The sequence below is a fragment of the Jaculus jaculus genome, chromosome 17 (assembly GCF_020740685.1).
Source record: "Jaculus jaculus isolate mJacJac1 chromosome 17, mJacJac1.mat.Y.cur, whole genome shotgun sequence".
NCBI lineage: Eukaryota > Metazoa > Chordata > Mammalia > Rodentia > Dipodidae > Jaculus > Jaculus jaculus.
In genome coordinates this window covers 15,079,796-15,097,136 of record NC_059118.1, presented here as the reverse complement: position 1 = coordinate 15,097,136, position 17,341 = coordinate 15,079,796, and the positions used below count along the sequence as shown (strand labels likewise).

General features: G+C 42.5%; 1 protein-coding gene across 8 annotated transcripts in view; it reads right to left on the bottom strand.

Moving 5' to 3' along the window:
- Mlh1 (mutL homolog 1) overlaps positions 1–17,341 on the bottom strand; it is a 62,465-nt gene that overhangs the window by 28,674 nt on the left and 16,450 nt on the right. For 5 of the 8 annotated variants that reach the window (XM_045136653.1, XM_045136652.1, XM_004662054.2 and 2 more), the window contains 7 exons: positions 15,209–15,281; positions 13,901–13,992; positions 12,015–12,057; positions 11,826–11,914; positions 8,370–8,482; positions 5,453–5,546; positions 3,828–3,981 (listed from right to left, as the gene is read on the bottom strand). In XM_045136653.1, coding sequence (XP_044992588.1) covers positions 3,828–3,981; positions 5,453–5,546; positions 8,370–8,482; positions 11,826–11,914; positions 12,015–12,057; positions 13,901–13,992; positions 15,209–15,281 — 658 coding nt within the window. The remainder of the gene's footprint in view (positions 1–3,827; positions 3,982–5,452; positions 5,547–8,369; positions 8,483–11,825; positions 11,915–12,014; positions 12,058–13,900; positions 13,993–15,208; positions 15,282–17,341) is intronic. The other 3 variants (XM_045136656.1, XM_045136658.1, XM_045136657.1) reach the window with 1 other exon arrangement.

Sequence of the window (17,341 nt, the reverse complement as noted above, 5' to 3'; positions counted from 1 at the left end):
AGTTTAGCCTGAGCTAGAGTGAGACTCTACCTCGAAAAACCAAAATAATAATAATAATAATAATAATAATAATAATAATAATAATAAAAAATGGGGGCTGGAGAAATGGCTTAGCGGTTAAGCACTTGCCTGTGAAGCCTAAGGACCCCGGTTTGGGGCTCCATTCCCCAGGACCCATGTTAGCCAGATGCACAAGGGGGCACACACATCTGGAGTTTGTTTGCAGTGGCTGGAGGTCCTGGCTCGCCCATTCTCTCTCTCTCTATCTGCCTCTTTCTCTCTCTGTCTGTCACTCTCAAATAAATAAATAAACAAAAAAAATTTTAAAAATTAATAAATGAGATAAAGTTCTATATAGGAGATTTACAGTTAACAGAGAAAAAATGATATAGTGAGAAGATGTGTCACATAATCTAATGAAATAACTGAGTAAGTAATGTTCATTAATGGACAGAAAAACTATTAAGGTGTATAGGGAAGGCAAGTTTACAATGAGAGATCAGGTCACCAGAGGAACTCACAGACTTAACAAGTCACCATGCACCTCCTGCTGGACGCACTAGGAAGCACAGGCACTACCTTCCAGAATCTTTGTCAAGGGACTTTCTTCCATATCCCAAGCCCAAAGTACAACTACCCCCGCCCCCCCCACCAAGGTAGGGTCTCACTCTAGCTCAGGCTGACCTGAAATTCAATTTGTAGTTTCATGGTAGCCTTGAACTCACAGAGATCCTCCTACGTCTGCCTCCCGAGTATTGGGATTAAAGGCATGCACCACCAGGCCTGGCTCAAACTGCAACTTCTAAACTGCAGAAGAATATGCGAGAAGCTATCTGGGCAACTCTGGACGCTCTACTGCCATGGGGGCGGACATATTTATATCTTCCTCAAGAGGACAGTGGAAGCGAAACAGATTCTCTTGGTGTCTTAATTGAGTTCATGATTGAAACACAGGAGTAGAACAATAAAGACAAGGCTTCACAGAGGACAGGGTTGGCCCAGCTACCCTCGACTGTGCCCTACTCTACATGAAGAGACTGATCGTTCATGCTCAGGTTTCACTACACATTCCCTCACTCTCCACCGTTTCCCACAGGAAATCCGCAGGTCCATGCCATATACCTAGGCAGAGCCTTGCCCAGTGAGTGATTTCATCTGCCTCTTCACACCAAGACACAGATGAACAGACATGGATGAACCCCCACAGGGCACCTTCAAACAAAGAACTCTGTGAGCACAATGAATGGGAAGGGCAGGGGGGACAGTCATAATGCAAAATGGGACTCTAGGTTGTTTCTGAGTTGTTTTGAGTGAATTCGACAAAGATGTAAATGTGCATAATACCACTGAACTAGAGAGTCAAAAACACCTTACATGGTGTGATGTGTCTTTTACCATAATTTGAAACAGTATCAACTATCACCTCTTCAAACCACAGTGTGGGAGTTCACAGCTTTGTTGTAAAGGGTTACTAACAGTATAGAAAACTAACATCCAGCAATTTGGAATATTTTCCTTTTCTTTACAGAGACCTAAAATAAAATAAAGTGAACAAAAATTGTAAGGGTGAGGATGGATCATGGTGAAAATAATTTTGTGATTATATTCATGTCACCAAATCTAATTTTCAGATGCTTAAAATAGACTTAAGAAATATGCTGGGTGTGGTGGCACACGCCTTTAATCCCGGCACTTGGGAGGCAGAGGTAGGAGGATCGCTGTGTGTTCGAAGGTACCCTGAGATTACATAGTGAATTCCAGGCCAGCCTGGGCTAGAGTAAGACCCTACCTCAAAAAAACAAAAAAACAACAGCAACAAAAAAGAAATGTAACTACCAAATATTATGACTAGAATTTCATTAGCTATAGATTGAACAAAACTGGTAATAAAACGATCTATTTTGGACAATTAGGACATTTAGACATATATGAGATAGTAAGTAGTATTATTCTATGATTTTTACTAGGTATAAAATTTTATTTTGACTATAAAGGGAAAAATTTTTCTTTAACTTTTTTTTAAAATTTTTATTTATTTATTTGAGAGCAACAGACAGAGAGAGAAAGAGGGAGAGAGAGAATGGGCATGCCAGGGCCTCCAGCCACTGCAGACGAACTCCAGACGCGTGCGCCCCCTTGTGCATCTGGCTAACGTGGTTCCTGGGCAATCGAGCCTGGAGTTGAGGTCCTTAGGCTACACAGGCAAGCGCTTAACCGCTAAGCCATCTCTCCAGCCCGGAAAAATATTTTTTAAACGTATAATGAAGCATTAGGGAAGTAAATGTCTAGAATGTGCTTTACAATAGTCCATCCTGGGGCTGGAGAGAGGGCTTAGCAGTTAAGGCACTTGCCTGCAAAGCCAAAGGACTCAGGTTTTATTCCCCAGGACTCACATAAGCCAGATGCACAAGATACAAGCATCTACAGTTTGTTTGCAGTGGCTGGAGGTCCTGGCGTACCCATTCTCTCCCTCCCTCTCTTTCAAGTATATAAATATAAAAATATTTTAAAAATAAATAAATAAAATAAAATATCCTTCCTGGACTGGAGAGATGGCTTAGTTAAGGCACATGCCTGCAAAGCCTAAGGACCCCCTGTTCTACTCTGCAGATCCCACATTAGCCAGATGCACAGAGGTGAGGCAAGTGCAAAGTCAGACATGCCCACTAGGTAGGTGATGCAAATGTCTGGAGTTCAACTGCAGTGGCTGAGGCCCTGGCACACCAACTCACTGTCCATTCTCACTTGTCTCACTCGCACGTACTTTCTCAAAAATAAAAATAGTTAGTTAATTAAGATAGTCCTTTCTTCACCACTAAGAGAGGAATTATTGTTGATAGTTGTTGAAATAAGAAAACAAGCATGCATATCATTTAATTTTATGTGTTCAAAATTATTATTAATAGCTGGGCATGGTGATGCATGCCTTTAATCCCAGCACTCGGGAGGCAGAGGTAGAAGGATCACAGTGAGTTAGAGGCCACCCTGAGACTACACAGTGAATTCCAGGTCAGCCTGGACCAGAGTGAGACCCTAGCTCAAAAAAGAGAAAGGAAAAAAAAAAAGTATACACACACACACACACACACACACACACACACATATAGAGCAATAGGACTGGAGAGATGACTCAGTGGTTAAGGCACTTGCCTGCAAAGCCTGATGGCCTGGGTCCAATTCCCCAGTACCCACATAAAGCCAGATGCACAAAGTGGCACATGTATCTGGAATTCTTTTGTAGTGGCAAAAAGCCTCAACACACCTATTCTCTCCTCTTTGCAAATAAATTAATTTTTTTTAAACATTAGTAGTAAAACTGGGCCTGGTGGTATATGCCTTTAATCCCAGCACTCAAAAGGCAGAGGTAAGAGGATCGTTGTGAATTCAAGGCCAGCCTGGGACTACATCGAGTGAGTTCCCAGTCAGCCTGGGATCAAGTGAGACCCTCCCCCAAAACATATAAATTAGTAATAAAAAATAAAGTAGGGCTAGAAAGATGGCTCAGCATTTAAGGCATTTGCCTGCAAATTCTAAGGACCCAGGTTTAATTCCCCAGTGGCCATGTGAGCCAGATGCCCAAGGTGTCACATGCATTTTCTATCTAAAAAATAAACATTTTAAAAAATAAAATAAAGTAACAAATATATTCAAAAAGGCAAAACCTTTCTTGGAGGACAAATAAAATTCAGAAGAAAATATTGCTGAGAGAAAGCCACCGAGGTAATACAAAGGAGACTCAGATCCCAAAGGCAGTCTGGGCTGTCACAGGCCGGGGCACACCTCAAAGCATCAAAGGCCCAAGAGACAGCCAAGGACGCCGCCCTTACCTGGGTGAAGTACATCCTGGAGGAGTTGGAGCCCAGGAGCTTGGCCTCGACGTGCTGTTGCACCCGCTCCAGGATGCTCTCCTCATGCAAGAAGTGAACCTCATGCTTTGTGGGGTGCACATTGACGTCTACATTCTGGGGACTGATTTCTAAACTGGAAGGGAAAAAAAACCACATTCATCTCACATCATGGAGAATTGGGGGAAGGAGTCTACACATTGTGTGACTGCCAGACAACCTGGAGAGGCCAGATGACTACAGCCCAAACCTTACGTGCCTGAGTTTGAGTTCAAAAGCTCTCACGCTACCGAAGAGCCACGGGCCTTGAGGTTGTTGCAGAGAAAGCACTTGCTTAGATGCAAGAAGGCAACAACTACCAGTTTATTACTCAACATAAAAGGATGCATGGGGCTGGTGAAATGCCTTAGTGGTTAAGGTGTTTGCCTGCCAAGCCTAAGGCCCCCGATCTGATTCCCCAGGACCCATGTAAACCAGATGCACAAAGAGGTGCATGCGTCTGGATTTTGTTTGTAGTGGCTGAAGGCCCTGGTACGCCCATTCTCTCTATCTGCCTCTCTCTCATAAATAAATAAATAAATATGTTTTTTAAAAAGAATGCATGGTGGAATTCTACATGGCATCTAAAAACTACTTCAAACCTTAGTTGTTTTTTTTTTTAACCTATCTTCCTAGTTTGATAAAAACAAGAACAAAGAAGAGCCAGGAGTGGTGGCACATGCCTTTAATCCCAGCACTTGGGGAGGCAGAGGTAGGAGGATCCCCGTCAATTTGAGGCCACCCTGAGACTACATAGTGAATTCCAGATCAGCCAGGGCCAGAATGAGACCCTACCTCAAAAAAACAACAACAAAAAAATCCTAGAGCAAAGACACAGTAACCTTTTTTAATGAGATGGGCTCCTGTTATATAGCCTAGGTTAGCCTGGAATTTGAAATCCTCCTGCCTCTGAATCCCAAAGCCTGGCTATGCAGGAGTGTACCACTACACTCATGTATAAAATTAAGTTTCTCACATAGTTTCTGCTAGAGAGCTACAGTTTCAAACCTAAGGGATTTTAGTATGAATCACGCCCTGTACAAATAAATATGGCCTTGGCTTTTTTTTTTTTTAAACAAGCCAGTAGCAGGCCAAGAAATAATGAAGAGTCCTTCTATCCCTTCTCTATTTTAGACAATATGGGATTTAAGTATGTGGCCTGTATAGTGCAAGTAGTCAAGTATTCAAGACTGCTAAATTACTTAAGTGAACATAAAGCATGGACAGTGTGAGAAAAGAATCCCCACAGGGCAGAAGACTTGCATGAAAGGAAAACTAGCTGCTTCGGCTTCCCAGATTGCCTCCAGCAGGAGTCCTAAGCCTGATGAGCACAGCTACTCTGCCCATAAGCTATCTGTCCTCCTGAAAGTGTTATTTACTTTCCTGTCACCAACACAGCAGAAGCTCTACCAAGTAGGTGAACAGATGAAGAAACATAGCTTTTACCTGTGAGAAGGAGTCAAAGGATTCACTGACTAGGCTGAAGGCCACCTCTTTCAAAGGAAAGACAGACAGAATTTCTGTTTCTGTCCTATGCATCTTATGGGAAGAACTTGGGACTACATTACCTGAAGTACAGGAACGGGTGTGTGTTTTTGGGCAAATATGCTGCATATACTGTTTCTATGGCCTTTTTCATGGCACTTGATTCTACTAGGCGATCTGAAAAACAAAAGACAATTAACCTGCTCAAAATATTCTTTGGGTGGACACATATGCAGATTAATATTAGGAACAGCTCTGGAGGGATAGCCTTATCAGATGCTTAAGAACAGAAGCTCCATTTATCTGTCACCACGTCCCAGCATCTCACTATGAACTTGGGACTCTCCTTTTATCTCAGTAGCAGAAAAGAAGGTAATCAATTTGGCATCCCCACTTCCCTTCCCCTAATCAGAAAGGATGACTTTATCTCTCAAACTTTTCATTCTACAAAGACATGGCTCTCTCTCACACATGCCCCATACTGGAAGACCCCATACTAGGGAATAGGCTAATTAACCCCCAAATGTTCAGCACCACTGCACAGATGTGTGTGCTAAACAATAAGATGACAGAGCAGCTAACTGATCAGGGAGTTCCAAATCTAAGGTATCATACTGAGTAACACAGGAAAAAGTGGGTTTTCCAGAACTTCAGATGGTACAGATATTCTAAAGACATGCCTAAAGTAATTTAGAAATGACATAGTTGGGAAGGGTGTAAGTAAAGGTGAGAAAGCTCGTACTACAGTCAGACAGCTCTATTTCCAGAAAACAGCTCTCCAGATACATTTTAGATGTCCAGCTATCAACCTGCTGTCCTGTAGACTGGTGACTAAAGATGTGTTACATCTTTGTATTTCCAACAACAATGATTTTACTTGAGAATGAGAAGACTATTATTCATTGGGTTCTCGTCATATCCCTCAACAATGTCCCTATACTCCATAACTCATGTCCTGACCACACAGACCTGGAGCACTTAAAGACACCTGTCAAGACAGATGGAAATCCTCTATTGAGATGTCTGAGCTTCACACTGGCCAAAGTGTTCTTAGTCCCTGACATCTAGATGAGCCTTGCACAGTGTGTAGACATCTGAGTGACATGCTTAAGAGTCTGACCTCTCTTTGCTACTGGGGACTTGCATCATGAACAGGTTGACTTAGGTTAGTGCAGAGCCTGTGGTACATGGCTCCATGAAGAGAAACCAGTCAAATGATACTAAAGCTAGCATTTGATTGTGTGCTCTGCAACCAGAATGTGCGGTACAAAACAGTTGTTCTTTTTAATATAAATAAATAAATAATATATATATATATATGTATATATATATATATACATACATATATATATATGTTATTTTCACTTATTTAATAGAGAAAGAGAGAGAATGGGTGTGCCAGGGCTTCCAGCCACTGCAAATGAACTCCAGACATGTGCGCCCCCTTGTGCATCTGGCTAATGTGGTTCCTGGGGAATAGAACCTGGGTCCTTGGGCTTTGTCCCTCCAGCCTCAAACAGTTGTTCTTGGTATGAGAAAACTAGTGAGAAACATTTACTAAGTCTCACATGCAAAAAAAAAACTTTATTATATAACAGTCTTAAATACGTTCCCAATTCAGTAGGAGAAAGACTGGCTAACGGAAACAATATTAACAGAATCTGTTAATAAGGTTATGGTGAGTGTGTAGGAAAAAAACCCCGCAGGGGGTCCCCACCCTCTGCCTGGATAAGGCGACACCCCAAATCACTCACGAGAAGTGGTCTTGATGCAAACTGCAAGAGGACTTTATTCCAAGCACGCTGGGGCCCACAGTCGTACACCTCACAGGGGTAGAGGACTGCAGAGCCCCAAATGCAGGAACGGGGCAGTTTTTATAGGGTTTCTAACAAAGCCTGTGCATTAGACCAATCATTATTTAATATCAGGAGCCCCGCAGGGTGTTAGCCAGTCAGTTTGTGCCACCCCATAGTTTCTAAGCCAATTAGTTTACTTTGTTCAAGCCCCTCATGGACCAATCATTCTCTTGTGACCTTGGTGGTCAGCATTTGCGCAGGTCCTTGGGTGGGAGTAGCAGAGTGTGGTACCAGTCTCCTATGACCTTGGAGGTCAGCACTTGTGCAATTCCTTAGGTGGGGGTAGCAGAGTATGGTATCAGCCTCCTATGACCTTGGTGGTCTGAGGCAGGCTGCTACAGCTTATGGTGCGAGCTACTAAGGTTTACAGTGTGGGCTATTAAGGCTTATGGTGCAGGCTATTTACTGAAACCAAATAAGTGGTTCACTTCATTACTCATTTCCCATCCTTGAGGGCTATCTCATGCCCTTTTTACCTAGTTTTATATTAGGAGCGGGCTCTGATATAATGAGAAGAGGGATTCTTTACTTGCTTTCAACAGAGAGTAAAGCCTGGAGTTTGAGGTATGCAGGGGGCCTGCTTAAGCTCCCTTTGGAGCGTGATAGTATTTCTGAGCTTCTGAATTCTTGGGCCTTTCAAGTGGTCCTCTCATTATTGTATTGCTCTGAACAACTGCTTAAAACACACATAATTTTAGACAGTTATAGCTATTTATTGCTAAAAATGAAAGGAAGGAATATACAATTTCCAATAGCAAATAAGATTAAAAGTAAAAAATTAAGGTAGAATGTTTAAAGCAATGCCTATATGCATGTGTCCCTCCTAAGTTCAGCTGTGTAAGGTGAAACTCTGCTGAGGGCCTGCCTGTAACAGCTCCAATATCAGCACATAAGGAAAGTGCGCCGGCTCATCTGCACTGAGAAGGCTCCCTCTTAGAGGTAAGAACCAGGCTGTGCCAGTCAGCAAGCACTGAGCACATATCACAGGGCAGAACACAAAGTTGAAACAAGAATCACAGATACTTCCTCATCAACCCAAACTTCGCCATGAGGTTTCCCATGTGCAATCCACCTGCGGACTGAGAGGTTTTTCCAGGGCTCCATAAAACGCTCTGTGTACATACTTGAGTCCTTTTTCACTTACGATTGATGAAGAGTAAGAAAATGCACTTCTTCACCGAATAGTTTGCGTTGGATATGTAGCCATTCATTTTGAAAGCAAGAGTTTTATCTTCACACCCAACTTCTATCAGTTCTCTGGTTAGAAAAGAGAAATTCTGAGGTTTTTGAAAGCACAGGAAAATTCACGCTATACAAGGATCAAAATTAGAAAATACAGGCTCCCTCCCATAAACTAACCTTGCTAAACGAGGACCCAAGACTAGGTTCAGTTCAAGTCCTCTGGGTCTCCTAACCAGCTGTCCAGCTGCCTGTCCATCCAACTATCCACCCACTTCCATCCACCTACTCACTCTGTTTTCAAGCATTTATGCTGTGTGCCAGGTGTTACTCTAACGGCAAGATTGAATGATGAGCCTAATCTCTAAAATCTACGCTGCTGAAAGTTTTGCTTATCTTGATCTGGGCTCAAGAACTTTTCTCCACTTAGTCTTCTTCGCCATACTAAGTAGCACCGGTGGGCTCTAGTATGGAGTCCCCCAGAAGGATTTTACTAGGGAGGGTAGGGAAACAGGTGAAGAACAGATCTGAGACAAGCCACACCTAGTTCTCCTAAAGACTTTCCAGGTGAACCTGTTGGTAACGGGATCCTATTTATCCCCACATTTTTCTTCTAAGAGTCTTCCCTGGATATCCTTCACTCTTACTCCAGATATTCTCCCAGCATGCCCCGTCATTTTTCCTTGGAGGAAACAGCACAATCCACTAATGAATGGCATAATTATTTGTTTTATCCCAACTCAACAATTATGTGAGAGCAAAAATCATTCCACTGTTTAAAACAGTACCCTTACCACAGAAGCTCACTACAGCTTGCCATGGGAATATATGCTTTTCCTGCAGTGACATGTGCTCTGAGTCCAGGGTGCAGGGCTGTTGTGTTTCTCACATGCTGAACCAGCAAACTATTTCTTCCCAAAATGTGTCAAGAGGCCTGTGTTCTGGAAGCCTGCTTTGGGAAATGCTGCCCCAGGGATGATTTCTAATCTCTGATAGTCCCTGGAAATTTCAGGATAACCAGTTTTGAGTCTTTACTTTTCCCCCTTGGTTTTTCAAGGTAGAGTCTCACTCTAGCCCAGAATGACCTAGAATTTACTATGTAGTCTCTGGGTGGCCTCAAACTCACAGCAATACTACCTCTGCCTCCCAAGGGTTAAAGACGTGTGATTATGATAAAAAATTACATTATAGCTGGATATGGTGGCACACGCCTTTAATCCTATCATTCGGAATGCAGAGGCAAAAAGATCACTTAGAGTGAGTTCCAGGTCAGCCAGACTAGAGTGAGGCCCTACCTTGAAAAAAAAAAAAAAATCTTAAAAGCCAGATACATGCCTTTTATTCCCAGCACTTGGGAGGCAGACATAAGATTATAGTGAGGCCAGGGGCATGCCTTTAATCCCAACACTCAGGAGGCAGAGGTACGAGGATCACCATGAGTTCAAGGCCACCCTGAGACTACATAGTCAATTCCAGGTCAGCTCTGGGCTTGAGTGAGACCCTACCTGGAGGTGCGGGGGGGTGGGGGGGGCTGTAGTGAGTTTTTGAGGGGCTCTGGAACTACAGAGTGAGTTCAAGGTCAAACTGGGCTAGAATATGAACTTGTCTCAAAAAACAAAAGAAAAAAAATGGGCTGGAGAGATGGCTTAGTGGTTAAGACATTTGCCTGCAAAGCCAAAGGACCTCGGTTCACTTTCCCAGGACCCATGTAAGCCAAATGTACAAGGTAGCACATGCATCTGGAGTTCATTTGCAATGGCTAGAGGCCCTGGCTCACCCATTCTCATTCATTCTCTCTCTCTCTCCCCCCTCCTCAGTCTTTTTCTCTCTCAAATAAACAAATAAAAATAAAAAAAATTTTAGCTGGGCGTGGTGGCACATGCATTTTTATCTCAGTAGGCAGAGGAAGAGAGGATCACTGAGTTCAAGGCCACCCTGAGACTACACAGTGAATTCCAGGTCAGCCTGGGCTACCCTAAAACTCTACCTTGGAAAAAAAACTTTTAAACTATTGGGGGCTGGAGAGAGGGTTCAGCAGGTGCTTGCCTGCAAAGCCTAATGACCTGGGTTCAATCCCTAGTACCCATGTAAAACCATATGCACAAAGCAATGCACACATCTGGATTTGTTTGCAGCAGTTGGAGGCCCTGTTGTGCCCATTCTCTCTCTCCTTACGAAGAAATAAATAAATAAATAAAAAGTTTTAGAGGAGCTTATTTTGTTTGTTTGTTTGTTTGTTTTTGGAGGTAGGGTCTCACTCTAGCTAGGGCTGACCTGACATTCACTATGTAGTCTCAGGGTGGCCTCTAACAGCAATCCCCCTCTGCCTCCTGAGTGCTGGGATTAAAGGCATGAGCCACCACCCCCAGCAAAGGAGTATTTTTAAAATAGGATCTCACTGCCAATAGATTCATTCTGGAGGGTTTTCAGGAAGAGAAGTAAGTATGGTTTGTCTCAGGGAGCAGTTTAAAAAATTAATTCAGCTGGGTGTGGTGGCATACGCCTGTTTAATCCAAGTACTCCATGTACAGGGGCAGCCTGGGCTAGAATAAAACCTTAGAAAACCAAAAGAAATTAATTTACACTGAACTAAAGAAGAAAAGGGTGAATGAAAGCTAACTGATTGTTCCCTTCATTTGACTCAAAGAATGGCCAGTTTGTCCTTCAGTGTAAAAATTCATATTAGGACAACTGCTGCCATTACATGACTTCCGGAAGAGTGCAGGCACACCTGTCTCTTCCATCTGTGTACCACAGCCCCTCATGCATGCCCGGCACATGCAGGAATCTCAGCGCTTTTCCCTATGGCACAACATGGACACTTTGTGCTCTGTGAAATCTGAGGCTGGAACTTCGAGCTGGGGATCTGTGATGGAAATGGCTTTTACACACAAACGAGAATATCAACAGGGACTCATAATATAAGCAAGCTCCCCTTGTTAGGCCTTCCTTAATGCAGGTTTGATAGCATATCAATCTAGTTGTGTGGTTTTTTTCTCAATTTTTATTTTTTCTATTTTATAGAAAGAGAGAGAGAACAGCAGGCCAGGACCTTCAGCCTACTGAGAATGAACTCCAAATGTGTGTGCCCCTTTGTGGCATATGTGCGACATTACACACTTGCATCCTGCTACTTATGACCTGGAGATTTCAACATGAGTTCTTGGGCTTTGCAGGCAAGTGCCTTAATCACTAAGCCATCTCTTCAGCCTTTTTTTTTTTTTTTTTTTTAATTTTTGAGAGAAAGAGAGAGAGGCAGAGAGAGAAAAAAATAGATAAACAAGTACCTTTAACCACTATGCCATCTTGCCGGCCCTAAAACAAACTCTTAAAGCATGTGCTGTCTTGACAGTTTCCAAAGTAATGCTGTGGGATGATATGTCAAGGGAAGGAATGCAGAAGATTTTCTTAATCAACATACCGACTAACAGCATTTCCAAAAATGGAACGAATGTTGTCCACGGTTGTGGCACTAGGGAATGTTCTGATGTCAGCAACTGTCTCACCTTGCTATTAAAGAGAACAATCATAAGAAACAAAAAGCACTTAAAGATCCCTTTTTCCCTCCTTTCTGTAAGACAAAACTACCCTCCAAAAACCCGGAACTTACTTTTTTAACTGAGAAACTGATGCCCGAATTATGTATTGAATATCTAGAAAAGAAAAAATAGAAGTTAAACAGATTGGCCAAATGCATAATTTGACTTCCCTTTTCAGTTAAATAACTGGTGGATCGATAAGAAAAAGTGACTTAAACAAAGATACATACAAACAAAAATGTCTTAGCATACTCTGTATTACCTGCGGGAAAGATACAGCAACAGACATCACAGAGATAACACGCTAAATGTAACCAGGCCAAACAAAACCAAAGGTTTCACAGACTGGTGACTGGAGCACACTAAATCTTGTCTCCACCTGAAGTGTTATTTTCAAGACATCTGAAAGGTCTAGACTGCTCCCAGGATACCTTTAAAACCTGGATTTGGGCTGGAGAGATGGCTTAGTGATTAAGGCTCTTGCCTGAAAATACAAAAGACCCAGGTTCAATTCCCCAAGATCCATATAAGCCAGATGCACAAGGTAACGCATGTGTCTATAGTTCATTTGCAGTGGCTGGATGCCCTGGCATGCCCATTCTCTCTACCTGCCTCTTTCTCCCTCTCTCAAATAAATAAATAAAAATAAAATATTTTTTAAAAACTGGACTTAACAATCTCTGCACTCTTCTCTGAAAGTTTTCAATAGCTTCTCCTCCTCATGCTTTTTCCTAGGCCTAGGTCTTGTTCCAGTCTCTCACAGCCTTTCTAAGATTGCCTATGATTTAATTTTATGCTCATGGGCCCCATGAATCAAAGGACTAATTCTTTACCTTACCACCTAAGAACCAAAACAACCTTTATTTTGGGGAGACAATGGATATTTTAATACTGATTTATACTAAACCGATGCCTTTTTTATTTTATTTTATTTTTTGTTTGGTTTGGTTTTTGAGGTAGGGTCTAACACTAGCCCAGGCTGATCTAGAATTCACTATGTTGTCTCAGGGTGGCCTCAAACTCATGGCAATCCTCCTACCTCTGCCTCTCGAGTGCTGGGATTAAAGGCATACACCACCACATCCAGAAAGTATTTTTTAGAACAACAGTTAACACACATTCCTATTACAACTCAAAGACATGTGGATTCAGAGTCCACAGTGGAGGTACTTGTACCAATGAATTAAGCCTATTCTGTATATAATGCTGTTTTACCCACCCTGAATTCCCTCTTCTACGAACAGCCTCCATGTTTCTTTTGAGAAATGAACTTTATCATATTCCTCTTAGGGTATTCTTAGTAAGATTTCTTTCTTTCTTTCTTTTTTGGTTTTACGAGGTAGGGTCTCACTCTAGACCAGGCTGACCTGGAATTCATTCACTCTGTAGTCTCAGGGTGGCCTCGAACTCACAGTGGTCCTCCTACTTCTGCCTCCCGAGTGCTGGGATTAAAGGCATGCACCACCATGCCTGGCTCTCTTAGTAAGATTTCTAACCACAAGTCTCTCCCCAGTCCTGTGGGGACATGACACATGTGACTCAAGGAACATCAATCACAGCACTCTCCAGGAAGGGACTCCAAAACAGAGCCAGGGAGCAGGGTCATAACCTTAAATTCCATCTGTAAGTCACCCTGGGTTCCTGCCCTCCCATCCCCCCAAGAGCAGCTGTCCAGACCTCCTCCAACTCAGTGATCAAATTCTAACCCTCTGACAATTTGTTTTTGGCTCAAGGTAGCTAAGATCAGTTTGATTACTTGCCACCAAAGAATTCTCACTGACAGAGACCAACTGTTCTTTCTTAGGAAGATGAGTCAAGGCTCAGGGTCACTGACCGAACAGTGAGAACAGCATGTAGACCAGTTCTGCTGATGACTTTACTTATCTCAATCTACAAGTGCTGGGACACATTCCTTTAGCAACACAACTCAAAGACCTACCCCCAGTTTGGACAGTACCTTCCAACAACTTCCAAAATTTTCCCGTATTCTTCACTGGGATTTTTTAAAGCTTTCCTCCTCGTGGGTATGTTGTAAAAAAGGTCCTCCACCTGATCAGAAGATTGATTGCTCTTGTGAATTCATGGTTGTATCTGGGAAGGCTCTACACTGTAGTTAACACTGGATCTTAAGGTAGTGGGATGGAGTAGCATTCACAAAAAAAAAGGTATTTTTCCTGCCTTCCATATTCAAACATTAACTTTGCACATAGGCAAGGGAAGCTAGCTCTTTGCTTTGTACTGAAAATATAAGCACAAAGTTTAAAGCTAAGTCTTGCTCAGGATAATAACAATTCAGTAAGGTATATGTGTAAATTTACAATCACCATATTGCATGGCATTCAAAGGTACTTTTCAAACTAAGGACAGCAATAAGAATTTGGAGATAATTGGGAGTTCTCAGCAATCACACTGCAGTCACCCTGCTAAGACTTAGCTCTGTGACACACACTTTCGCATCTGCTTCCTCGTGTGCCCACCACGCCCAGATATTGGAGCAGTAGGAGCTACACTCAAGGACACTGCTGCAGCTGAGGTTGGGGAAAGAGATAAGACACATAACATGATGGTGGGGTGTGTTCTGTGGAATCACAGAGTGGAAACATACTGAGGAGCTATAGAAATAAGACAGCATGACAGATTTCCTCCTAATGTCTCAGTAAGATGATCCACCAAACACTCTCTGAGGTGGGTAGGTAAGTACTTTTTGTTCCATTAGGGAGATGAGAAAACTGAGTCACGATGTTCAGTGACTTGCCTCTGGACGCACAACCACTGAGATAAGGTCAGGACTCCAATTTGTGTCTTCGGGAGTCCACATAAGGTTCAGCTACTCCACCACTGACTTCCACCATACCAAAAGCTGTGCCACAAAACCCAACAATCATTTTTGTAGCTTACAGGCTAGTATCTTAGGGCTGCTATTAGCTAGTAAAAATTCTTGGGTTGGAGAGATGGCTTAGCGGTTAAGTGCTTGCCTGTGAAGCTTAAGGATCCTGGTTCAAAGCTCGATTCCCCAGGACCCACATTAGCCAGATGCACAAGGGGCGCACACATCTGGAGTTTGTTTGCAGTGGCTGGAGGCCCTGGCATGCCCATTCTCTCTTTATCTGCCTCTTTGTCTGTCTCTCTCTCTTAATAAATAAAAATTAAAAAAAATTTTAATCTTTTTATTTTTAATCCTAGAAGGTCAGAGCCCATGTAATTTATTTCAACATGTATACTACATTCTTTTTCAACAGCTGACATTCCCATGCATCACTCTTACCGAAATCTGGGTGCCCTGGTTGCCTGCACACGGTTTAGGAGGAGCTTGCAGCTTTCCATCTGAGTAACTTGCCCTAGTCAGAAAACATATAAGGCTATTAATGTGTAACAGGGGTAGAAACACTTATCCAAAGGATAAAAAGAAAATTACAAGCTATATGTGGAGGCACATGTCTGTAATTCCAGCACTTGTAAAGTCTGACCTACATGCATACATGTGTACGTACATACACACACACCTTCACAAATAAAAAAAAAAATTATACCAATACTAAATTAAAATATAGCCATGCTACATATTATTTTAATAAACATTTTATTTTCCCACCACTTCCATAGTCATTCTAAATGGATTTAAAGAAAGCTCCATTCTTCAAGAAAATCTTACTTCTAAGTTTCTTAGAGGCTCAATGATAGTTTTGACACTGTCTAAGTAAAATTTTCAATAATTTGCCTACAGAAGCTCTGATAATCAAAAACAAGTTTTGGGACTAGAGAGATGGTTATTGGTTAAGGCACTTGCCAGCAAAGCCTAAGGAACCAAGTTTGATACCCTAGTAGCCATGTAAGCCAGATGCACAAGGAGGTACATGCATCTAGAGTTCATTTGCAGTGTGGCTAGAGGCTCTAGCATATCCACTCTCTCCCTCTCTCTGTCCTTTCTCTATCTGCCTCTTTCTCATACAAATAAAGAAGAGTTTAGCTGGACATGGAGTACATGCTTATATTAGAGACAGAGGCATGAGGATGGAAGGGGAAGAGAGGGGAGGACAGGAGAAAAGGAAAAAGGCATCGACTTGTACCTAGAAGGGCAGAATAATGTGCTACGTGATGTGGAGAAGGAACCATTCATCTGGCATGGGAACAGGCAGGCGAAAGATTCAAAGAGAAGGAAGTGCACTTGAGCAAAGGGAAGAATCTTCCAGGTGAGGCAGAAAAGCCATCTACAAGAAGGGAGAAGGAACTTTGGAATACATGGCAGCTGGTGATGTGTGGAGAGAAGGGCTGGGAAGTGGGCTGGGAGCAGAGAGAGAACACCTGGTGCCAAAGTGATGCCCCTGGATTGCATCCTGCCGCAGAGGCCCCAGGTAGGGGCATCACACAAACCCAGAGGTCATGAAACAGGACTTGCTTCTCAGCCTCTCTGGGGAGATTAATTAACTATCCCTGGTTTGTAATATTTCATTCTTACAACCTACCTAGAATTCACATAGAGAATCAAGATTCCTATCATGAGTGCTATCTATTCTAAAATGCTCCATATATATATATTTTTTCTTTTTCTTTTCTTTCTTTCTTTCTTTTTCTTTTTTTTTTTTTTTTTTTTTTTGAGGTAGGATCTCGCTCTACTCCAGGCTGACCTGGAATTCACTATGTTGTCTCAGGCTGGCCTAAAGAAATTGTGCCAGAACAATAGCCAACCAGCAGCCAGCTATATTCAGGTGGGAAAGAACCAGAAGCTTAGGAACCTGCAAACAAGCTGTGAGCCTTCAATAAGCTTGCCACAGCCCTGTAATCGGCCCAAAGTGTCAACACACCAAAGGGAAAAGCAGAAATAAGAGCAGCAGCTATTTATTTAGAATGTCTTCATTCAGTAGACACAGACATCGTGCTGGTTACGTGCAATATCCTACAATTTATCACATAAGAAGCCATGAGGCCTGGAAAGATGGGTCAGCAGTTAAGTGCTTGCCTGCAAGGCCTAACAACCTAGGTTCAATTCCCCGTACACGTAAAGCCAGTTGCACAAAATGGTGCATGCATCTAGAGTGCATTTGCAGTGGCTGGGGGCTGTGCTGTGCCCATACACAGTCACTCACTCTCTTTCTCTATGCTTGCAAATAAATAAGTAAAATATTTAAAGAATAAAAATAAAAGGCAGGAGTGGTAGCTCACACCTTTAATCCCAGCACTTGAGAGGCAGAGAAAGGAGGACAGCTGTGAGTTTGAGGACAGCCTGAGACTACAGACAGACCTTATCTCAAAAATAAAAAAATTAAATAAAAAAAAAGCTGGAGAGATGGCTTAGTGAGTAAGGCATTTGCCTGCAAAGCCTAATAACCCAAGTTCAGTTCTCCAGTACCCACAGAAAGCCAGATGCACAGTGGCGCATACATCTGGAGGTCGTTAGCAA